Source organism: Taudactylus pleione, unplaced genomic scaffold, assembly GCF_031769625.1.
Source record: "Taudactylus pleione unplaced genomic scaffold, aTauple2 ptg000485l, whole genome shotgun sequence".
Lineage (NCBI taxonomy): Eukaryota > Metazoa > Chordata > Amphibia > Anura > Myobatrachidae > Taudactylus > Taudactylus pleione.
Window position 1 is genome coordinate 3530000 of NW_028284887.1, and position 26123 is coordinate 3556122.

A 26123-nucleotide genomic window follows, 5' to 3' on the forward strand; every position below is an offset into this window, starting at 1 on the left:
GCAGCACAGTAGCAAAGCACTTCATTGTCTTATGTGACAGCAATATTGTGTGATACCCTCTCACACTCAGCTGCGATCGGCATGACATGGAGAACAACTTCTTACCTGAAGTGAACTATACAGTAGGGAAACATAGGAACTATAACCTACATAAAGGAAAATGATGAGCGCTTTGTTGTATGCAGCAAAACAATGTCAAGGTATTCCATAGAAACGTTCCCCAATGGTCGCATCGTAGTGCACAGCACAATGACAGTACAGAGTGTAGAGAATGCACAAAGAGAGAGATTGCAGATTTCTGTGAGATGGTGTCAAGGTAAATCCATTATATTTACATATGAAAAAGGGCTCTTATATGACTCATCAGGTCTAAATTATTGTCTGAATTTTGCAGTCTAGAATACATCTGTGTGGCTTATTCATTCACAGAGCATTGATTGGGACAGGCTGGATGTTGACTTTCAGCCTCAGGACAAATGCAGACTCTGGCTAACTTGTAGAAGTACATTTCCTTTGTAGTGTTATCATCTGTCATCCCTGGATAACCTTCTCAGCTGTGTGTCCTCCATATATGAGCTAGTGATTGTATCCAAACATCACAGCAGTGACGAGTAAGCTAGTTTGCCTATTCGTTTTTACTAATTTTGGCAATACGGTTATAACTCTAATTATGAATCCTGCTGAAAAGGCTCTGACAAGTCCTAATGTTGTAGGTGTGGCATCTTCGTACAATAAAAATTAGATAAGGACAGTGAACAAAGAGTGAAGCCTGCACAGCAGAAGACATTGTTTATATTGCCTAAATGATGAATTTCAAATCTTTATATAGTAAAGAAACTATAGCACACTTGATAACTATAGCTGAACAGCAAAGACAGTTTTTCCATTTGACAAAATCCAGTGTTCAAGTTTGCAACTTTGTTCCCATATTGTTCTGTCCTACTTATTTCTATTTTTTATTTTAATAATTGGTCTAGTATTAAGGTACTGTAGATATTATTGTTAGGCAAGCCTTGGCAGTTGCCTAGGTTGCCGATGGTTAGGGTTAAGACACTCAGTCACATTGAGGACTGGCCACTGACATTGAGGAGAAACAGCAAGCGTCTTCTTCCATGTGAAGCTGCTGATCTTCCAGCTAGGGGAGCAATGCTCCGTTGAATAGGGATGGGATGCTGCCTAGGGTGGGTTACCACCTTTTTATTTTCAGATTTGGAGACCGAGGACATGGTTGGTCATTGCGAAAACTGCAGTAGTGTTACATTATTGTATTTGTCAGAGCCTCATCATGCGCCTTATGGCCATCAGAGACCTACTTGACCTTTTGTATGTCATTACACTCCACCACGTACCCCTAATATGCCACATGCCCCTTTATATGCCATCTTCTCCCCATGCCATTTTATAGGCCATCAGTGCCCCATTATATCCCTTTATATGCTGAGTTCTGGGCTGCAATTTAATATTACACCAGACAAAGCACAGACAACAGTACAATATTAATACTGTACCACCCACAGAGTCAGCTTATCAATTAGGGAAATTGGAGTTATAGGGGTTGCAATGATCCATCAGTTTGTGGGCAGAAGCATGGGGTAAAGGGCATGACACAAATTGGTACAGGAAGGTAGTTTTGAAAAAGGGGAGTAAGGGATTAATTATTTAATAGTTAATTAGGATTTCTATGAGACTAAGGGATGTAATTAGGAGTTTAATGCTGTCTTTTTTTATATGGTGTTCACTAATTCTCTGTAGTATATGGTAGCCACTGATGCTATAGTATATTGCAGTCACTAAAGCTGTCTGTATTATATGGCCTAGCCCAGCGCTGTTACCTACCAGGAATGCCTACTAAAATCCACACCCCCTGCATCAAAATTAATTCTGTGTCTCCATGTGGTAACCATCTGGACGCATGCGCAGTGCGTATTATTAAACAGTGGGGTAATAAATTGTAGAGGTAATATTAGGTCCCACACTCAATATATGACTTTGATCCTAACATATTTTGTGGTATACAAGGCGATATAATTTAGTGGTCCTGACATTACAGAGAAAGGGGGGGGGGGAGGGGAAGACCATGCCGTTAGCAAGAAAATTCTATACTTGTGTCTGTGCATATATCCTCATTAACACTGTAACACGGGGGGAGTGAGATAGAGAACGTGGGCAGGAGAGCGAGGGAATGGGGATTAAGAGAGTGTGAGAACAGGGGGATGTAAGAGAGAGCAGAGGAAAGGGGGAGGAGACATAGAATGGTGGGTGGAGTAAGAGAGAGAAAGGGGGGGCAGACAGAGAACTGAGGGTGGGGAAGGAGAGTGAGAACAGGAGGGAGGTGACTCCTGCAATGCTAGCTAGTGACCCAACAGACTATGGGCAGGATGCATCAAAGCCTATTTTGTGGTCAAACTTCAGAAAATGATGTTTTCGGAGGCTTGGGAGTCTAATTACTAAGCTGTTTTAGGAGATAACGTGAACGGTGATAAGGTACCAGCCAATCAGCTCCTAACTGACATTTTTCAAACAAAGCCTGTGACATGGCAGTTAGGAGCTGATTGGCTGGTACCTTATCACACCGTTCACTTTATCTCCTAACACAGCTTAGTAAATAGACCCCTTGGACCCTTACCGCTTATGCACTAAGCTCCAGAATGTGATACACTCTGGAGTTTGGAAGCGGTGAGCAACGCCTATGGGCTTCTATTGGGATTGTGACCTCCAATTGGATCCCTCCCAGCACCCCCCTTACACACTTGCCTCACTCGACGCATGTGCAGAAGGGCTCCCGGGTCCTAAACCTGGAAATGCTTCTGTCACAAAGGACAATTCTTACCGGGAGAGCTGTCCTTTGTGATCTTCTTCAAGCATACAGTATTAGTAAATGCCTGTATGCTTTCAGTGCAGGGCTGGACTGGCCATCTGGCATTTCTGGCATATGCCAGAAGGGCCAATGGCCAGATGGGCCTGTTCAGCCGAGCATTGCCCATGCCCTCCATGTCCTCCTTGAAGGATGCTACGGACCGTAAGGTGGAGATCTGTCTGAAGTCCATTTATTCCCTTGCGGGGGGGGGGGCATCCAGACTGGCTATGGCCGTATGTTGGGTAGCCACAGCTATGGAGCGCTGGGCCGATAGTTTGGAGGCGTCTTTAGATTCCGACGGTTCGGCTGAACAGTCCGAGTTGATAGGCAATCTCCGGGATTTGGCCACTTACATCAATGAAGCGGCCTTGGATATTAGTACCCTCATTTCCTCGGCAGCTGTGGCTGCTCGTCGCATCTTATGGTTGCGATCCTGGAAGGCGGACGCTGATTCCAAAAAGGGATTGGAAGCTTTGCCATTTAATGGAGAAGTCCTCTTTGGTCTGGATCTGGACAAAATTGTGGCCACGCTGGCGGCAGCCAAATCTGCATGTCTCCCGTCTGCTGCGGTCCCTTCCCGTTCGGGTACGTCATCCTTTCGGCCTTATAGGGCCCAGGGTAGGCCTAAGGCACAGTCCTTTCCCAGACAGGCTGGGCCCAAGAAATCGGACAAGCCCAGGAAACAGGCCTGGAGTACCAGACGTCCGGCCCCTAAGGCTAATGACAAGCCTGCGGCCTGATGGTCCGGGCCTCCCTTTGAGGGATCCCAAAGTGGGAGGCCGCCTGCTGCAGTTCGCCCAGTATTGGTCGGCAACTACGACAGACACTTGGGTTCACGAGGTGGTTTCTCACGGGTACGCTCTCTCCTTTCGGCACAGGCCCCATCCCGATTCTTCACCACGGGTCTTCCCTTAGACCAGACCAAAACCATGGAACTGCGGAAGGTTTTGTACACTATGCTCCAGGCTGGAGTTATAGTGCCTGTTCTATTCTCCCAGAGGGGCCAGGGTTTCCATTCCAATCTATTTTTGGTGCAGAATCCCAATGGGTCGTACCATCCGATTCTCAACCTCAAGGCCCTCAACAAGTCCTTGCGGGTGCCTACGGTCCATTATTCTGGCGCTGGAACCTGGGGATTACATGGTGTCGTTGGAAATACAGGATGCTTACCTGCATGTCCCTATTCTTTTGCGTCACCAACAGTTCCTCAGGTTTGCAATCCGCAATGATCACTTTCAGTTCCGCGTGTTACCTTTTGGCCTGGCGACAGCACCACGTGTATTCACCAAGGTTATGGCGGTCATGGCGGCGTCCATGCGACTGCAGGGAGTCCGCTTGTTGCCGTACCTATATGACCTTTTGTTGGTAGCAGGGTCTCCAGAGCTCCTTCTATGCCACTTGGAGCTGACGATTGCAGTACGGCAACGCCACGGCTGGTTGATAAACTGGCAAAGATCCACCCTGATCCCGTCTCAGATGATTCTGCACCTCGGAGCCTTATTGGACTCCAGTCAGCAGAGGATCTTTGTGACGGGGGAAAAGATCTCTGCCTTGCAGTTGAGGGTGCGCACTTGTCTGCAGAGTTGCCGTGTGTCTCTACACTCGACGATGAGGTTACTGGGCTCCATGGTGTCAGTATTCGACATGGTGGAATATGCCCACTTTCACTCCAGACCTCTGCAGCAATTGATCCTGTCCAAATGGAATGGACTGCCTCAGAGTCTAAAATCCCAGATGATGCTGCTCACTCCGGAGGTTCGCCTGTCCCTTGCCTGGTGGTTGCAGACGACCCATCTCAACAAGGGTCGTCCGTTTTGGGTGGAGAACTGGGTCCTATTGACAATGGACGCCAGCCTTCAGGGCTGCGGAGCAGTCACGGGTCCACACTTGTTCCAGGGCAGATGGACTCAGGCGGAAACGGAGCTTCCAATAAACATCAGGAACTCCGAGCCGTTTTCAGTGCTCTTCAGCAGGCACAGCGGGTTCTCCAAGGTCACCCCGTGCAGGTCCAGTCAGACAACGCCACCACCGTGGCCTACATAAATCGTCAAGGAGGAACCCGAAGTCGGGCGGCACTCGTAGAGATGTCCCGCATTCTGGTCTGGGCGGAGCGCAATCTCCCAGCCATATCAGCAGTATTCATCCCGGGAGTTCTCAACTGGGAGGCAGACTTTCTCAGTCGCCAGAACGTTCATCCGGGAGAGTGGTCCCTGCACCAGGACGTCTTTCAACTTCTGGGGTCAACAAGTTGCCGGTGTACGGGTCTCGCACAAGACGAAAAGGCGTCTCTGGTGGATGCTCTGTCCGTCCAGTGGACGTTCCTGTTTGCTTATCTATTTCCTCCGTTTTCCCTTCTTCGGTTAATCCGGAAATTCAAACAGGAAGAAGGAACGCTCCTGTTGATAGCTCCCACGTGGCCCAGGAGGCACTGGTTCTCAGACCTTCAGGGTCTGTCCGTGGACAGTCCTCTGCGGTTGCCGCTGTGACCGGACCTACTGTCTCAGGGTCCTTGTCTTCACCCGGACCTGACGCGGTTGTCTTTGACGGCGTGGCTGTTCAGACGGCCATGTTAAGGTCCAGGGAGTTTTCCAGCTCTGTAGTACGAACTATGCTAAGAGCTCGGAAGCCTTCTTCTGCAAAAATATACCATCGTGTGTGGCATATGTTCTTCCAGTGGTGTCGGCCGAGAGGTTATGCACCTCGGGAGGTCTGTCTGTCTAGGGTGTTGGCTTTCCTACAGGCGGGACTAGACCATGGGCTTCGCCTTGCTTCTCTGACGGTGCAGGTGTCTGCCCTGTCCGTCTGGTTCCATTGTAGGATTGCTACAATCCCTGATGTGCGCACCTTTATGCAAGGTGTTCTTCGAATTCAGCCACCTTTTGTTCCACCGGTGGCGCCTTGGGATTTAGCTGTGGTCCTGAGGGCTCTCCAGGGACCGCCGTTTGAACCACTGGGCTCAGTGGACCTTAAATGGCTGACAGCTAAAACAATTTTCCTTCTGGCCATCGCTTCGGCCAGACGTGTTTCTGACTTAGGGGCTCTATCCTGTAGACCCTCTTTCCTGATTTTTCATGGGAACAGGGCAGTGCTGCGCACTCGTCCTGAATTTCTTCCCAAAGTTGTTTCACGTTTCCTTATCAACGAGGAAATTGTTGTGCCAGCTTTTCACTCACCCGACCATTCAGTGGGTGAGGCCACTTTGGACGTTGTGCGGGCCTTAAGGATTTATGTTGACCGCACTTCTTCATTTAGGAAGTCGGACGCCTTGTTTGTCCTCTATGGCTTCCGTAAAAAGGGTTGGCCTGCTTCAAAGCAAACTTTGGCAGGTTGGATTCGGATGGCAATTTCAGACGCTTATCTTCATGAACGCCTTCCGGTTCCATCCTCTGTGACGGCTCATTCCACTAGGTCTGTGGGTCCTTCGTGGGCAGCTCGACGTGAGGCCTCTGCAGTCCAGATCTGCAAGGCTGCCACGTGGTCCTCTGTCCATACCTTTGTGAGGTATTATGCGCTTGACACCTTTGCCTCTCAGGATGCTTCCTTCGGGCGGCGGATTCTCCTTTCAGCACAGGAGCGTCCCCACCCTTGAAGGATGCTGCTTTGGGACATCCCCAAAGTATCCTGTGGATACCCTATGGACCCTGATGTAGAAAATATGAGATATGGTAAGAACTTACCTTTGTTATCTCTATTTGTACGAAGTCCATAGGGTTCCACAGGACTCCCTCCCTGTCGCACCTGTGCTCCAGATGGGCTTTACTCTGGTCACCGGTTTGTCCATCTCCCTCTGGTGAGAATGTGATTCTTGTGTGTGTCCAGATCTTTTTTCTCTCTCTTGCTTCTCCTCCTCCGGCCTATGGCTTGGTATGTAACTGAGATGCCTTGGCTGGGGGCGGGGTATAGGAGTGGGACCCTAGTGCATCCTGGGAGGCTGAAAACTTAACTCTATGGTGCCTGATGCCTGACGTCATCACCTATACCCAAAGGTATCCTGTGGAACCCTATGGACTTCATAGAAATAGAGATAACAAAGGTAAGTTCTTACCATATCTCATATTTTTAATTGGCTATAAATATACTGGACTCCTGATCCACAGGCTTAATTACATTCAGCCCAGATATTTCATTATGCCTATATTTGTTATATATATGTTCATTGAGGTTAGTCCAAACATAAAATTAATTGTTTTTAGCAATACTACATTTATGCTCCCATTTATCAATGATCGCAATTGCAATGCGATCTGGGCATGACAGTACCACCTATGATTGCATTGCAAAATGTGATCATAGTGCCTGTACGTATCATCCAGCACATGCAGGGACAGGGGCTCTGAAAGGAACCTGTCCCTGCGATGTGCCTATAGAGCTGCCGGCGCTGCTGTGAATGCGCAGTCCCACTAACTGCACATGCACGGCCGCCAGTGCCAGAGAGGGATCTGGAGGAACCCACCGCCTATTGATTAAGTGCAGTGTAGCCCATAGGCTACATCGGGCAACACTATCTTCAGATGGCGTTAGCTGCGGGGGCCAATCTCCGGAATGCATCGCACTTCGGATGTTGGTAAATTTGGCAGCATCGCATCCCCCATAGAAACCTATCGGGGATACGGCTGCCAGCGGGAATGGAGGGATAACTGCTGCAGTCCCTCCTTCATGCAGGGGAAACTTAATATTTGCAGTTAACCTCCGATGATGTTTTTGGGGATATAGCCGCAAATATAGAATGATAAATGGGCCCCTAATTCTTAGTGTGCCCCCTAGAGACGTACTCCTCCTCTTTTTCGTTTTCACTGTACCATTTACTTCTGGGTGCACCTATCCATATGAATATTGATTGATAGGAATTTCACTTACATAACCAATTATTACCCCCAATCTAGTACTGGGACCAGTCCTTCTCTCTATCCATCTCAGTCAATGGAGGGACTGAACTAAGGGCCTGATTCAGACCCACTCGCAAGTGGCTGTCCGCTCGCAAGTGGGTCGATAGTGCGCATGCGCCAGACGCGACGAGCGAAGGACTTTCCTTCGCTCGTTGTGTCTGATCAAAGGGGGCGTGCTGTCGATGTTGATTGACAGCACGCCCCCTTTGGTGGGCGTGCCGGGGTCGTGCCTCCCTGACGGGGGCGTCCCCAAGGGAACGCCTACCGTCAGAAGCCGGCCCACTGACATCACTAGTGATGTCAGTGGGAGTGATTTTGGCTCTGATAGAGCCAAAATCACTCCGGGCCTTGCGGTTGAGAAACTCAACCGCAGGCTCCGGCTCGCAGTGGCGATGGTCGCGATGGTCAAGACCATCGCGGCCATCAACCTGCACGCTCGTATAGGCTGTGGGTGGTGACCCACAGCTATACGAGCGTACAGGAGCACGCTCCATAATTATGGAGGACGGCCCTCATTCAGAGCGTGCGCTCTGCTCAGAGCGTACGGCTCTGAATGAGGGCCTACGTTGTGTGACTTTATAAGGGGCATTACTGTGTGTGGCATAATGTATTATAAGGGGCATCTCTGTGTGGGGCATTACTACTGTGTAAAATAATTTGTTATAAGAGACACTACTACTGTGTGGCATAATGTGAATGGGGGAACTACTACTGTGTAGTATACTATGAATGAGGAGCCCTAATGTGTGGCATACTATGAATGGGGGCCCTATTGTTTGTCTTACTATGAATTGGGGGCCCTGCTATGTGCCATGCTTTGAATCGGGGGGCCCTGCTGTGTAGTATAGACCTGTTTGGGGGGGGGGTGGGCAGTGATATCACTGCAGGCTCCAGCATCAGGCCTGCTGTCTCTGTGTGAATCCCGGCTCAGTGTTACACTCTGCAGCCCCTCTCACATGAGTGCAGTCAGGTCCGCTGCCCGGTGAGGAGTGTGAGTGCGGTTCTTTCCCTCATGTTGCTGAGCAGGTAATACAGTAGGAAATGTGAGCTTAATTTTGTATTTTATTATTTTCTATCCAAATGTCTGTTTCCTGTGTTCTTCTTGTGTAAGTCACACTGGGCACACATTATGCTGTGGATTGGGTGTTTATGATTCAATGTTTATACTCATTCAACCATCAGATGTCTCCTTTTCTCTTGTATGAGTGATGGAAAGGGGGGGTTGGCGTGCCATGAGATTACGCCCCTTTCCTGGTGTGCGTGTAGGTGTGCCATCCATCTGTGATCACTAATGCCCTTACACAATCTTAAAGTGAACATAAAACAAGACACCAAAATGTGTAGTTATGGCTCTGCTTTAGTGCACAGATGTGTCCTCCTCTGCGTTCAGCACCCCTGCCCTAAAAAATTCCTACAGTGAACACTATCTAATCCTCTACAACTGCTAAGCTAGAGCTTATTGGGCAATTGGGTAATGCCATCCCTTTTCTCTGTGTGTGACCTCCACCAATGAAGTTCCAGGTTTACCTAACAGAACCAACCAAATATCTGACTATGGCACATGTTTGAATCTGCTGCGGGAAGAGCTCTATAGTGTGCGTATATTATAATATGGAGAATGATGTATAACTTGTATGCTGTTCTAATATTAATTATATTTGTAAGAGCATAGACTAAGAAGTGGGAGGAGTCATGAATACTAAGGGGAGGAATCGATGCCAGGAGCCAGATGCTGACGTGAAGTGGGCCTGTGTGCTTTAAATGCCAGGGCGTATTTTTAGTCCCAGTTTGGCCCTGTTTCAATGAGTGGTGAGATGGCGTAATGCATCCTGCTCCATGGGTCTAAAATACTAGTAATCCCATAATGCATTGTAAAGGCTCAATGCAATATAATACAAACCTCTGTAAACATTTTGTGAGTATGCACTGTGGCTGAAGATATTTCAATGTTTTCTACAACCTCCTACACTCAATATAATCATTAAACAATACAGTACAAACCCGTCCTTATGCTGTCATCTAATCTTTTGTTGTTGCTTTTTTCTTTTTTGCTTTATAAAACAACACATAACATCTGAAGCACGTGTCTCTCAATTTCTGCTTTTTAGCATTTATTATTTTCCCTGAAAGGTGTAGTGTTTATCTCACATGCCTTATTTACAGCCATAACAAATCAGTAACAGGCTGTATTTTTTAAATGTTGTTGGTAAAATCTCAGGTAACAAAAGTGAATTGTTGTCTATGAAGATCAGTTACTGCAGCGTGTATTATTACATTTAAAAAGCAGCTCCCAGCTAGAATGCTTCATAAACACTGCTTTATCCATCAACACGGCGCCCACTGCTGGCTTCCCTCTATCATTATAACTGACAGGCCTGAGTTCAGTGTATGATTTTACCCAGCAATTGTTAAATATTAGCAGAGCAGTTAAGTAGTTTATAGACAATGTCACAGTGATACAGATATGAACGAGACCTCAAGTAGAAGTTACCACAGTGTGAAAATGAACAGATAAATGAATAACAAGACTAAACTGTAATGAATGATCCTTTATTGTGTTGCATTAATTATATCACTGCAGTTAACATTTAGGGGTCTATTCAGCAAGAGTGACGATGTTGCCCAGAATATTATCGGGCAACATCGTCACAACTTTTTATCAATTATGAGAAAATATGGCTGCTATTCATCAATATTTTGAGCAGGGACAGTGGTTGCGGTAACACGCTGTCCCTGCGATGTCACAGAAGTCATTGGTTTCGGGATTCTGAAAACAATCCCTTCTGTTTGTTCCTTTGCACATGCTCAGTCATGCGCTCGGGAACAATCTCCGTCCATGAAATTGAAGCCGGAGTTATTCAGGAGTTAAGCAGGAGGAGAACTGAAGGAGAATTTAACAAATCAGCAATTTCTGCTATTAAAGACTGCTTTTATCTATCACCACATTTCCATCATGCCTATGGATTGTGCGTGCACCTGGATCTCCAATGCTGCCTGCATCCCTCCTGATCCCCACATGCAAGCTGCTTATCCACTCCAACTAGGCCATACCGAACGACGCAGCAAAATGACCTCTCATATGGTCCTTGGTTGTGGCCCCCAAATCATGAGGCTTGGTGTAATTTTGCTGAACTCATTGTTTTTTCCTCTTAAGTTTAGACTAACCTCTCCATAGATGTTATATTACTGTAACCCTTGTATCCATGCCCAGGGCCGTAGCTAGGGTAGTGTGGCCGGGGCCATCACACAGGGCACCACAGGTCAGGGGGCACTGTTTGGGCCTGTCAAATTTCTGTTTATTATAATTCTTGCTTGTAGCTTCCTCTTATTTCATCCCCAGCATCTCCTGGCCTCTCATATCTCTTCTAGAATAGAGGTGGGCAATAAGCATCTGTACACATCCCAGCATGCCTGTTCTAGAAGATAATAGCTAGAATCTGGTTGCTATAGGCAACATCTCCACGTCTAAAAACCCATTCTTTAGTAAATACACAGTACCCCTAAAGCTTCTATGATATGGGTAGACATTTCTTTAGTCAAATCCTCTTTGCACTATATTATTGAGTATTATGAATTTATATAATGCATAAGGTACCAATCTATAAAGCTGGACAAAGCTCTGTGTACTGAGTAGGAGATAGTATAACCGTCCTGCTTAATTCTAATTGGTTACATGATGTTCTATACATAGAATGTTGCTTTTAAGCTCTTATCATATAGAAAACTATTTGCTATACATTTTTTTCTGTTTCTTTTTTATATCTTCTTTCCAAAATGGATACTTATATCATCTTAGCACATGTCTATTCTTTGGACTATATTTGTGAAGCTCCCCTGAGTGCGCTAATGCTGCTGCTCTCTTTCTTTCTACAGCAATAATGGCCCAATCCAGCCACCACTAACATTAAAGCACTCTGTCCATCAAAACCACAGGATATGCATTTATTAACTGTGCAGGAAACCATTATGTCTCGTAAAAAAGAAATGTCATACGGCAGTTGAATAGACATATGTTTTCCCACTGGCTATCACTTCTTTGTCTGTATTTCATTCTCCTACTTCCATCATACACCCACAGCTCAGCATCCTACATTTGGCTGCTTTGTGTATGTGCATATAAACAGTAAATGGAAGGAAGAATGCAGCTTGTTGTGTTTAAGTGCTCTGCTATAGATAGTGCTTATATGATTCCCTCCTTACTGATTTGGAGCCTAGAGCGTCAGTATTTCACTATACAGAGCAGAACATTGCTGAGGAAGTAGAACGTTTCTGTGCAAGTGAGTGTTGTCAGGGAGAGAAAATATTGAACCCTTTTTTAGAATCTGGCAATCTTATTTTATCAATCTCCATGGTAATTTTCTCTCTCTCTCTCTCTCTCTATATATATACATACATATAAAATCATACCTGCCTACCCTCTCGATTTGGCCGGGAGCCTCCCGAAAATCAGGTGCCGCTCCCGGCCCCCCGGAAAGATAGGCAAGCCTCCCGGAGGCTACCAACCCCTCTGGACCCCCCCACAATTACAATAGAAACCCGCGCAGCCAATGATGCAATTCACGCTGAATCTCGTCATCATGACCCAGCCCCCTGCTTCACAATGCCGGTAATATCGGCATTGTGTAGTGGTGGCGGGGCCAAAATGATGCCACTGAGTGGCCTCGCCCCTGCTCAATTGCCGGGTAATATGTCCGGCCCCACCCCCTATTCCAGCCACGTCCCTCTGCAATGCCGACCTGGCTGGTCTCCCCTGGTGGGGGAAGCCAGAATTTTAGCAAGCATGAGATACACCAGTCAAATAGAAATGAATGCCCCAGTCTGCTTGCCAAATTGTTACCCTGGAACCCAGGAAGATGCTGGTGGGTGAGGCTGAGACAAGAAGTGCAGGCAGTGGCACCAAGAGGGGGAGGAGTGGGTGCTAATTACTTAGGATTGTCTAAGTGACCACGCCCATCTGTGGTGGAGAAAAATTGCCCCCCACTGTGGTTACATAGTATTTTTCACCTCCCAGCTGTATATCTCCGAGGCCCTGTGAGCTATACAATGGCACATATTGCAGCATTGTGCAACAGGGACGGACACCGAGAAGCTCCATAACATTTGGTAGTTTCACAGACATCGGAGCAGGCAAGTATGGACCCAGCTCATATCGCAGCAGTGTATTAGCCAACTCACACTTGGTTTAGGAGAAATCCAATCTTTCTATATTATTTCCTAGTGTCTCTTCAAAGTGAGAACATGTTGTGTTTCATTTATAACTACTTTGCCTAATTTAAATGCCAAACAAAAGTGGTATTAAAATGCCCAAAACAACAAATGTTTATGCTGATCTTTTGAATAATGCAAAATTGCTAAGTCGCATAATTGCTTCTTTTTCTTCATCAGCCATGAAATACAGTAGTGCAAGCTGGGATGTATTGCAGATTCTATCTTTGCTGATCAATATGATTTGTGGGAATAGACATCACAGATGTATTTCTATTTCAAAATAAACACGTCCTATATTTTGATAGAATCAGAATAGAAAATTTCAACAAAGTTGTATTTCCTGGTAAAGGTTGGTGCCACATGCTACTACCTGACTGTTACCGTTTACACACCAATCACTGCTGTGCAAATATTTATTTCCATATCGGATGTTTGAGATGATTTCTTTACTGCAGAAAATTCTCATGTTAAACTTTACTTAGTAAAAAAGGGCTTGACATGGTCAAGGTAGAGAATACTTTCAAAGTGCAATATCCTGAAACACACCATGGTAGATATACCGTACACCTAAACATTTGCAAATAATAGTTTTGTTCAGTGTGATATATATACAACTTTACAACAAAAAAAGTGACTCCCCCTTAAACTTATCTCTGGCATCAGTATCACCACAGCAGTAGAGAAAAATAAAGCAGGAATTTATTCATACTACCGCAACAATATCACACACACAGACACTCACACACACACACACACACACACACACAGCCTAATTCAGATACGTACTCCTGCAGTTGAGCAATGTTCTGTTAACGAACGCGCGAAAAGTCCAAAATGCCATACTGTTCATGCACAAACCCAAGTGTCCCATGCTGTTTGTAATTGTATATGGCATCACTAACACTTGAGAAGGTTTGCGATTCCTGGGCCAGGGGCGTATCTATAATGGGTGCAGGGTGTGCAGGGCCTGCACCACACACCCTGCACCCATAGTATTACTTACCTCTCCGGAGTCCCATGTTGGCGCGGGAGTCCGGCACTGTAAAAACGACTGGAAAATGGCTGCGGCCATTTTCCCGGTGACCTGCACATACTCTATAACTCCGGCGCCACCCCGCACAGCTCAGTGCACTACCGGCCATCGAACAGAGTGGAGGGGGCCTGTGTCGGACACTGCACACGGGCCCCCTCCTCTCCAGAAACACCCCTGTCCTGAGAGTATCATAGTGGAGCCTGGAAGGTGACCTAAAGTGATCGCAAAAAGGGGCCATTTTATGGGCGTGTTTGGGGAGTGTCACGGCGTGTCTCGGGATGCTGCTGCATTTTCAATATGAAATACAATGCTACGGGAAGCCATGTTTTGTTGGATTTGAGGAGAGTAACTACAGTAGACTCTTAGCTAGACAATGTCGATGGTGCAACCGATGTTGTGTCGATGTTAGTGTGTTTACAAACTCACAAGTGCACAGACCACGTAGCCTGAAAGTTGACATCTTACCGCACGTAAGCTCTGGCTGAGATTAGCATTTGCATATTCCCACAACCGCTATTGCGGGAGAGGATGCGAGCACGGCTGCTTTACCAATCACCTCTAAATCGGGCCCACAGTCACTAGAACAGGTAGCCTGGGTGGATGGCAGCATTATGTACAGCAGGGGTCAGTATGTGACACAAAAGTCCAGCAGGGTGCAACTAGCTACAGTAGTTTTGTTTGAGTAAAATAACAAGAATATCAAAATAAAGGTCCAATTTAGTAAACAATTTTTTTGCTGGAGAAAGCCTCTAATTTTATTTCCCACTAGTTTAGAATAGAGAAAAGCGCTGCAAAAATCACTGATTTCTCAGCCTTTACTGTTCTCTAATAACAATGTTGCAGCCACCATAGGTTTCAATGGCAGCTGCACACAGACTGTATTTAATTAAATGAGAGAAGCGAAGATGGCATAGGGCGCATGCGAAAGATGGCACTGGGTTCCTTTATCTCATCTCCGGGACAGACCTTTACTGTTGGCTCTGTCCCGACACGCAAAGAATGTAAATACTGAGATAAATGCTAAGCGAAGAGTGGAGATATTTTTATTCCACTTTTCTTTTTCCCTTTTAAATAGAGCTCTAAATCCAGTGGTATCATTATGTACTGACTCCCAGTGCGGCCTGGAAAAGAGTCTGCGTGCACCAAAGAGGGTGTCAGTGAAGCCATGCCCCCTGGTTTGTGCTATTTTGGAGGCATGACCAGTAGCGGCTCCAGGCACGGGCAAGCCGGTCCGTCGCCTGGAGCGTCACTGTATCCGGAGGGCTCAGGAAACACCCATGCACCCTCCCGGCGGTAGAGGTCATATGTAAGCTCATGGGGAGGGAGCGGAGGAGGGAAGGGGTGGCAACTCAATATGGCGCTGAGCGCAACACAGCCTAGCGCCGGCCCTGGGCGTGACCATGAGTCACTCCCCTCTTCCCATCATGCTAGGAACTGTCCTGGAACAGTGTATGACTTGCGTCATCCATCATTGCTGCTCGGTGACATCTGAGAGAGTGACACTAAAATACTGTAGCAGGGCAGCTCTTCTATTTTGGTGTCAACACCTCGGATGGTGTCATCTGATGCAGCCAGCACCCCCTAGTGACGCCACTGCCTAAATCCTAGCCTATCTAGCTTCTATTACCATATAGCTCTTCTCCATTGTATTTGGCACAACAGGTAGGTTCGTGTGACTTGGCAGAAGCACAGATGAAGCTCTCTCTGCATTGGTTTCCTGACTCTTTTCCCGTGTGGTGATAGAGACACTGCAGACTGACCAGAGGCACCACCGGGTCTGGTGACACCCAGTACACACTCTGAATCTCCCTCGTGTGGCGTATCCACGCTAGCCCTAAAAACTGGTGTGTTCTAACAAAAGGAGCTGTGGCCTCGTGGGAAATCCCTCCAGGGAGACTAGTTCCTGGCTGCAAAACAAACAAACTAAGCAGTTAATAACTGCAATACCTGGCGCTAAAATGTGGTTACACTATACACCTGCTGCAAGTAATAAAGGACTAGTTTGGACCCCAGGATATACTTCTAAACAGATTAATAAAAATATATTACTGCGCTAGATGTACAGTTGTTCTCAATATATATTAAATATTCAATATTGCTCTCTATTATGTAGACAAAAAAGGCTTGTTTGAATGTCACAAATAAATATTTAATTATAAAACATTAGCACAAAACATATAACATTTGTACTTACAACATTTACGATATTAAAAAGGTAAATAGTCACGCCTATTGCGACCTCTTGACATATATATGTGTATGTGAAAAAAACACAGATAACTTCAAAAATAAAAATAAAAACTTCTAAAAATAAAAGGTTTTCATAAGATCCTTAGAATACTAAAGTCCAAACAGCATTTGTTGCTTTGTAACACTTCGGTTCATAAATAAGTATCCATTTGAAAATATGTGGCAATTTGTTTCCACTTTAGCAGCCTCACAGATTAGCCAGCAAGCCTGTCGCTAATAGCTGAATGGTGTGTGGATACAATCATGAACACTGGCGTCTAAGCAATTCACTAGTCTGCTTGCATACTCTGCTGTCAAGATATATGTTACCTCAGTCTTTTAATAAGGAATATTCAGCACCTCAAGGTATTGTGGCCACTCAGAGGTGCGTAATACAGATGCCGCTTCCCTGCCACGGGATAGTGGCAGGAGGTGAAAACCGGCTTCTCAAAGGTGATCAGCAGCTGCTGTAGTGGTGTACAGCTGCTCTCACCAACCGTGTGTGTCCAGGATACTATCAGGAACCAGGTGCAGTGGAGGTGATGCCTAAATCCTAGCCTATCTAGCTTATATTACCATATAGTTCTTCTCCATTGTATTTGGCACAACAGGTAGGTTTTTGTGACTTGGTAGAAGCACAGATGAATCTCTCTCTGCATTGGCTTCCTGACTCGTGTCCCACGTGGTGATAGAGACACTGCAGACTGACCAGAGGCATCACCGGGTCTGGTGACACCCAGTACACACTCTGTATCTCCCTCGTGTGGCGGAGCCACGCTAGCCCTAAAAACGGGTGTGTCCTAACAAAAGGGCCGTGGCCTTGTGGGAAATCCCAAGAGAGATTAGTTCCTGTCCCAGAAGACAAGTTCCTAGCTGCACTGTCGGCTCCTCCTCTGTGACAGGAGCAGAGTGTAGGGCTGGACATCGAAAGCTCAGCATCGAATGGTTGCTGGGCTTCCAACATCAAATCATGTGATGCGATGGCTACTAGCCATCACAACAATTCAATAGTATAACCATCGGGATGGTTATACTACCGTCCGGAAAGGGGGGTGAGCCTCATGGCACTCCCCATCCACGTCGCTGTGGGGGCATACCTAGCACTCTCCGAGATGCTGGGCTGCCTCCAGGCTCCCCCTACACTGAGAATAGATGCCTCTATTTTCCTGCTGCTCACCCACTGCTCTGCTATGCATGAACACAACAGAGCTATGCAAAGCAGCTGTGTGCTCCCCCTCTACAGTCAGTCATCGGATGGGCATCGGAAAGCTGCATCCGATGGCTGGCAACCATGGAATTTACGGTATTCAATGTAAAAAGTACTTCCACTGAATGGGACAAATCTATAGTTGCTAAACTTCGGCTTCCAATGTCTATCTCTAGCCGAGTGCTGCAGGAGAATGTCACAGGACTGGAGCCTAGCCTCTCCATTCACTCAGGGAACCCTTATAGCAGCTCCTATTAGAGCCAAGCCTTTGGTCTTTCATCTAACTAAACAATTACGCTGAAGTTTAACAAAAAACAGAAATACAGAAACTTTGGACATACATACAGAATATCTACAATTCCACAGTTTCTCTCTCTCTCTCTCTCTCTCTCTCTCTCTCTCTCTCGTGTGTATATATATATATAAAGAGAGAGAGAGAGACTGATTCGCATGCATTCTGCATGTTCACGTAGTTCATCAAATACTCTTAACTGTGCATGTGCGCAAAGTTCTGAAAACCCCTACAACGCATGTGTTACACAGAGTATACACTCACCAGTTCTGTTGTGTTCATGACATACGGTATCAGAAAGGTGTCTGAAAAGAGATGGGTGTTCCAGGGCGGTGGCTGGTAGGTGGCTTGCAAAAACGGTCTGTTCAGTGGGCGTACTATGTGAGTGTCGCGGGCGTGTCAATGCAAGCATCAGTGTTCCCAGACGCACAACCGCAAGCCTAGGAAACCATGGTCAGATGGAGAAACTGCACCTGCCAGTTTTTGATAGTGCAACTGATGGTGGCATATAAGGGTGAACCAATCGGTATTACAGCGTGCGTTAGCGCTAACTGAGCGTCTCAGTCCTTGCACATGCGGCCGCATTGATGTACACAAGGGAAGGTGTTTGTATTCCATTTGCATAAACTCACAGACAGGCATCTGCCAATACACGCTCCTGCATTCACTTTTGTGTGCGTCTCTGAATCAGCCCCAGAGAGAGATTATTGTTAGTCATTATTTTTGGTTTGCTCCCTATCATAAGTTTGAAAAGAAGTAAAAACGTAATTCCTTGCAAATGTCCTGTAATGTAGATTTCTGCAATTATTTTACAAAATCTGACATCCGTTAAAACTAAAAATGAATAATAAATTGTACATTATGAACTGAGCTACAAAATAAAGTAAATAAAATGACAATTATTTGACAGTGGCCAATAACTAATCTACCATCATAGTACTGTTGAACAACTTCTCTGGCTAGTACCCTAGATTCTATAAAGCGCCATTTGTCAACACTATTTTGTGTACAAAATCTGGTATATCCATAAAACGTTTTGTGACATCTGATGCAATTTATTTTCTACACTCTCACAAATAATCTTGGTGTTGGGTGAACAGTATGTTGGTCTCGAAAGCACATTAGTTTGTCAAACAAACGCGATAGATAATATTAAGAAAATAACTGATTTTGCAACAAAAATAACTATTTTAACAACAACAACAAAAGAAAACCTTCCCCCCCACAAAAAAAAAAAAATTCAGCCGCAAAAATTATAATTTTATAAAAAAGAAAAAAACAGCAACACTTTTTTTAGTCATAAAATCAGTTAGAAAAATAAACTGATGCTGGATAAAAATAAATTTGTGTTTCGTAGCACAAAATTAATTTTGTAACAAAATATTCTGCTGTAACGGTAAAATAAGTTATTTCCACAAGTTTAAACCAACCAAAATAGCGATTTGCTGGTTGCTGAACAGAGGCATACATAATAAATATCCCTATTCTTGACCATATAGTATCACCTATATTAAGTATAAAAAGCATTCGACCATTTTAACATTTTTCAGAATTTAGAAAACAGCATAAATTTCCTTATACCCTTCCCCTGATTGGCGCTTTTGAGATAACCATTTCTCCGATTTGGATTGAATGTTTGATTTGATCATCCTGAATTGCAGCGGCTTAATACTGTACTTGCCAATTTCCATAGTTTCATATGTTGATTCATGCTTGACTCGCAAAAAATAATATTAACATCAGTTTACAGTTCAAAAAATTAATTTCTTTTTTTTTTTATTGGGTATGTTAATCTATTATTTACATAAGAACTAAGCAAAAATAAATGTAAGTAATACTTTGGCTGATACAGGAGGTTGAGAATCTTGTGCTGCAAAATGTATTGTGCTGTCTGTATATCTGTGCCCGGGAACATATCTTTCACACTTTGAATTGTTATAAATGTATTCATTAGCACCTACCATAAAATCAGTCACACTGAGAGTACCATCACTATTAGATGTGTAAGGCAGGGACTCGGAAAACAATAGACAAGGCAAGCCTGCGCTTGTCAGAGGTTGAGAGGCTGCATGCTCCTTGCACAGCATGCGTGTCAAAATTATTATTATTTTTCCATCTGCAAGCAAAATTAAATGAGGGAATTATAAAGATCAACTGACATAAGTATGGTAGAAGTGAATTGTGAAGGGTAGCTGTGCTATCTTCTGCTATATAACTAATGTGCCACATTTATAGATTGTGTGTAAAAGGCTAATGCAAATTTATGTGCATAAGTGTTACGCAACACATTACAAAGTACAAATAAGTGAACAAGAAACCAGTAACTTACAGTACAGTACAATGCAGGACAGGGACTGGTTTATACCACACTTGCCTACCCTTCCGATTCGGATGGGAGCCTCCCGAAAATCGAGTGCCGCTCCCGGCCCCCCGGAAAGGCAGGCAAGCCTCCTGGCCCCCACCGGCCTGTCCACCCCCCTCCCACAGTTACAATATAAATTCCGGCAGCAGGGGGGCCGGTGATGCGAGCCGCGCTGAATCGTGTGATTGTGGCCCCGCCCCCTGCTTCACAATGCCATTTATATCGGCATTGTGAAGTGGGGGCGGGGACACGATGTGATCGTGCTGTCACCCCCCCATGCCCCACCCCCAATGATGCATCATCTTTCGGGCCACGCCTCCTTCTCTGAAAGCCTGACAGCTCCCTCCCGGAAGGAGGGAGATAAATGTCGGCAAGCATGGTTTATACACATTGCTGCATTAGCAATCTTAACACTCAAATAAGCAACAGGGCGTAAGCAACCAGGTGTTAGGTCCCCGAATGAGCAGTAGATGAAAGTATAAGTAAGAAGAAGCACAAGAGGGTAGAGGGCCCTGCTTGTGAGAACTTACATTCTAAAGGGTGCGGGGCAGCTAAACAGGTGTTATCAATGGCGGCTTCAGAGGTGGGGCTGCAGCGCAGTCCAAAATTCAAATAGGGGAGCTACACCAACCGCCAGTGAGTCCCGGCCGGCAACGCTTGGCAGATTTTGGGGTGGCAGTTGGTGTGGCTCCCCTATTTGAAGTTTGGACTATGTTACAGCCCCACCTCTGGAGCCACCACTGGGCATTACACAGATGGGTTAGACAGAGAGGAAGGAGCATGTAACAGCGGGTTAGGAAGAGAGCTGGAAGGCTTTGATGAAGTAGTGGGTTCTGAGAGCCTGTGTGAAAAATGAAAAAAAATTAAACTGACCAGTATTTGTGGGCTACATGCAAAAACAGCCAGTATTTACCCTGCATGCAATAAAAATTACTTTTATAGTTTGATTCAATTTCCAACAGAAAAGAAAGAATGAATGTTGTGATTTAAATACCAAAGTCAACATTCTGGTATTATGTGAACTCTAAGGTACGAATTGCAGTCACTTAGGGTACGTCTATAAAAAAAAAACAATGCAATTTACATTTAAATTTAAGGAATACAAGACAAACTAAAAAGTAGAGATGAACAGTTTGGTTTTGCCGAAAACCGAACACACCCGAACTTTGCGGTCCGAGTCAAACCGAGTATTGGCTCGGTTCACTTTGGGGTTCCGAGTAGAGCAGAGTGACAACTCTGGTCTTCTTGCTAAGTTCGTAATTTAATCTAAAAACCGGATCTCCTATTTTTCGTGATTTCAGGTGCTGTGAGGTGGTCAAAATTAACTAAAAACTACTGGAAATTACAATGAAATAAATTTTTTTTAAAGAAATCCAAAACCAAAACAAAATGAAAACCAAAGCATTTGAGGGTGGTTTTACCAAAACCTAAACACGAGGGTCTGCACATTTCTCTACAAAAAATTTGAATTGCAATAAGACATATCCGCACAGTGATAGCTATACGTACTATTAACACAGATCTATTTACACACACCATTATTATAATAAAGAAGGACTGTTCATACATGTAGCGCAAAAAAAGCCATCTAAAAACCAAGATATAAATCACATTAAGATTGTATTTATACAATTCCGGGATGTCACAGCGCGCTAGTAAAACTTGTGTACTCCCCCTATTAATCTTTTAGGAGAATACTACTCATACATGCCTACCCTCCCGGTTTTCGCGGGAGGCTCACGATTTTTCGGGTAACCCCCCCGCACCCCCGGAAGGGTAGGCATTTCTCTCGCATTCTGCCCACTTCCTAGTGAAGTGGGCAGAATGAGGTGAATACCCGCGGCGATTGCGGGTCTCCGTGAAGGGGGCGGGGCTTAATATGTGATTCTGCATGAATCACAGCATTTGACCCCGCCCCATATGTAAATTTTACCCAATCGCGGCAGTTTTGCCACGAGGGGGCGGGGCTTAATGACGCGAATCATTAGGCTCCGCCCCATCGGCCCCCTGCTGCTTCTCTTAACCGGGCTTCTCCCGGGAAGAGATTATTAAAGGTAGGTAAGTATGATACTACTCCTGTAATATCAGGTGCATCATAAAATCAGGGGGGGGCAACATAAAATCGTTCCGGTGCCTGCCCTCCTCTCCTTCCTCCTCTCTTCTCCCCCTTCCCCTCCCTCCTTCTTACCTGTGCCGCTAAGCGGCAGCCGCGGATGGTCAGACTCAGGCTGGGGCTGTGCTTTATAGTAATAGGCTGCACAGCCACCGCACCGCGGCCGCTGCTCTTTTAACATGTTTGGGGGTGTGCAGGCCACCCCCTTGCTTCCCCCCCCCATTCTGATGCCCATGAGTAATTCATATGTAAAAAAGGGGAAGGATACTGACTACACATTAATTTATTTCGCAAAAGAGAGAAAAAACAGGTACCGAGAAGACAGCAGTCATTTTTAATCACAATTTTCTAATATTCCTCGTCATGGCATATTCTAGATTTGAAACCTATATTTTCCTAACTCTGTGTTAATATATGTGGGGGTTACATCAGTAATATTTGTTTTAAATTAAGAAATAAAAGTTATGTTTTAAAAGAGAGAACAATTGTTGCATTGTTTGTTACCTTATTATCTTAATAAAGACTACGGTCCATATCCAATTAGCCGCGATAACGGCTTTTTCCCCCATAAGTTTTCATTTCTGAGAACTTTTTGGGAAAAATGGTTATTGCAAACTCCTATTCACTGTGGTTTTTGCAAATGAGAAAACTGTATAGGAATTATCGCAAATTACTTTTCACCATCTCAGGGTAGGTGATTAGTTGTGCAAAACCTTTTTATTGGATACAAAATTACAGGACTTGGTGCAGAACCCCTTGGACACCACCCTTAGGGCCCTATTTACTACAACCCGCATTTGTAATGCAGATTGTAGTGTGATATTATCGACTGAATTCGCATTGTGAATTCAGGCAATATCACAGGGACTTACTACAAATCCCTTGCAGGGACAGAGCTTGCGAGAAAGCTCTGTCCCTGCGAATCCCCTCCGCACTCTAGTCACAATATTTTCACAAAAACCTGCTGTCATCAGTGCTCCGGTGATGTCTTCCATGCCTCCGGTCAGCTGACATCCCATACTGCACTGGGACCTGATCATCTGATGACCGGGCCGCAGTGCAGCATGGAAGACCAGCTGACCAGAGGGAAAACATCACCGGAGCCCCGACCACCGGTCCCTGGAGTCAGGTAAGTAAATTTATTTTGTTTTTGTTTTGCAGTGTATCAGCTTGCGGTCTGTTTAGACCACACAGCTGATCACTGGGACCGGCTCCGGGCTCTGCTCTCCCCTTTAGAGCAGGGCAGGAGTCCGGTAACCAGGGGAGACCCTGGATAACGCCACTTCCAGGTGGCGATATTATCACAGGGCTTTCCCCGGTATTGTTTAACAATTTATTTTTAGTAACTTTGGTCGGATCACATTTCCCATTACAATTATGGGAAATGCGATCTGCTTACTAAAAATAAGTGATACTTAGGGGTTGGAATAGAATTTTACGAATTCTACTCCAATTGCCCTGTAATAACTATAGGCGATACTAAAATAATGTGAAAAGGGTGTGAAAACACCCTTTTTCACTTTGTTTTAGTAAAAATAATGTTAATAAATAGAGCCCTTAATGACTAAATAGCCAAAAATAATTTAACTTAGCTTAATTTGGCCAATAATGACGTCATTTTGGGGAGAAAAAATAAAAAGTGTTGGAAAATGGGTTTAAAGTAGTGGGTCGTGTATTTTGGGGGGCTGTATGGATGGGATATGTGTTTTAAACATTGCAGGTGCACGTGACAGGTGTATTGTTTAAATTTTATTAAAGTGCCCTAAAATCCCACAAAAATATACTTGCACGCATTTTAATGTACCCCTAATTTAACTGCAGAATTTATTTTGGACAAAAAAACTTGCTTTCTATCCAGGGACGCCTTAGGAGAGGAGGGGGCCCGTGTACATTCCCCGTCCGGGGCCCCCTCCTCTCTCCCCGGTGGCCGACTGACGCGGCTGGCTGGCCACCACAGCATCAGTAGACTCTGGGCACTAGAGTGTGCCCAGAGTCTACTGCGCATGCGCAGATCACAGGGAAAATGGTGCAGCTGCCATTTTCTCTGCAATTTCCTCACTGCGAATGTGCAAAACGCCGGAAAATGGCAGTGGCGGGCATTTTCCAGCATTTTGAGCAGCGCTGAGATCCCCAACGCGGGACCTCCGAGAGGTAAGTTTTAGATAATATGGGTTCAGGGTGTGCAGTGCACCGCATACCCTGCGCCCATTATAGATGCTCCCCTGTTTCTATCATTTGTTCACTGTTATAGAAAAATGCATATAACAGCCATTTAACACAATTTAAGAACCCCAAACCCTTTAATTATGTCCACTAACACTTATATACTATTCCCCTATCTTAGTTTAGCAGTTTTTGGGATACAGGCTGATTTCCCCATTTTCGACTGCACTTTCCAACGGTCTTCAATGCACGAATTATCGGGCGAATGTGTTATTGCAGCTTTTACAATAAGATTTCCCGACAAACATGCGAAAATCGGCAAATTCGGGCGAATGGTCCAAAAAGTTTTCTCTGGGGAAAACTTAATATTATCACTGCTAATTGGATATGACTCCACATCGTTTTTGCAATAAATTTCTTTTGGTTTGCTATAGCACCCTCTGAGAAAACGCCATATATATATATATATATATATATATATATACACATATATATATATAATCTCCTAATATACCTATACATTTAACGAAATATTTTTATCTTCTTTTTGTCTTCTCAGTCGGCAGAGTTCTTTGAGATGCTGGAAAGAATGCAGGTAAGGCACATCAATATGCTTCCTAACACATTTTTTATAACTTTTTTTGCAAAAAAATAGCCACATTTATCACACGGCTGTGAAATTTCTCTTTTGCCGGAAGAAAAACGGCCAGCAATGCGCGCTCTCGCTGGTCGTTTTCGACAACAATCATCGTCTGAACATGCAGGCCAACCTGCCGATAGCGACAGATTGGGCATGTGGGAGGGTGCCTGCACTGCACGACATATCGTTCAGTGTAGGCGCATAATCCCACTGCACAGAAAGATGAACGATTGTATGATTACAATGTCGTGATCGTACAGTCGTTCCTCTATCGTCTAGTGTGTACGCACCATAAGACAGTGACAATTTGTGCCCCCCTCTTTGTAGCAATCAGGGCAAGGCTCGGGCAGTGTTTGTCCCCCCCCCCTTTTTGTAGCAATCAGTCCCAGACTCAAACAGTGACCATGAGTGCCCCCCTCCTATTGTAGCAATCCTCAGGGGCCAAGCTCAAACAGTGTGCCCCCAGGCCCCTCCCCACTCCATCTGTGCCCCCCACGGCTAGTACTTTACACTAAACACTGCAGGCAGAAGTAGGCACCAGAAATACATACCTCAGCAGGCAGCGGCTCACTCCTCTGCGTGCACCCCAGCTCCTCTCCCTGTGCGTGTGACGTCATAGGCACGTGCATTATGATGGGTCACACACACAGGGGCACACTGGGTCCCACCGTTCCCTAAGCAGCAGCCTGGGGTGCCTAGCGGTAAATCCACTTCTGGTCAGGATGTGTCTTGATGATTGATTTGCTGTTCAGTAGGGGGCAGGGCCATAATGATACCAATCGCGTTACCATTCCCTTGCATTTGCCACTTGAGCCTCATCTGTGGGAGCTCTCGGTGGGGAGGTAATAAAAGTAGATAAGTATTTAAAACAATATATATCTTTGTATTTCAACTGTCTTTTATATATAATAACTTCAAAGTCAATAAACAAGCTGTTCATAATTGGCTATTCTGTATACAGTAATAAAACTGTTGTTTACTTTAACCATGGAACCATGGTTAACTGGTGCGTTTTGTTTTTTGAATGTTATTATCTGTTTTATTTTCTACCTGCATTATGAATTCTATAAGGAGTATGTACTATGTAGTCATTCAGAATATCGTCATGGTCAAAAGTAAACATGTCGACATTT

The 26123-nt window shown here is 45.1% G+C and overlaps 1 protein-coding gene across 2 annotated transcripts in view; it reads left to right on the forward strand.

Annotated features, from left to right (window-relative positions):
• Positions 1-26123, forward strand: part of RAP1GAP2 (RAP1 GTPase activating protein 2) — a 911161-nt gene that overhangs the window by 737616 nt on the left and 147422 nt on the right. For both annotated transcript variants that reach the window (XM_088449471.1, XM_088449472.1), the window contains one exon: positions 24910-24945. In XM_088449471.1, coding sequence (XP_088305597.1) covers positions 24910-24945 — 36 coding nt within the window. The remainder of the gene's footprint in view (positions 1-24909; positions 24946-26123) is intronic.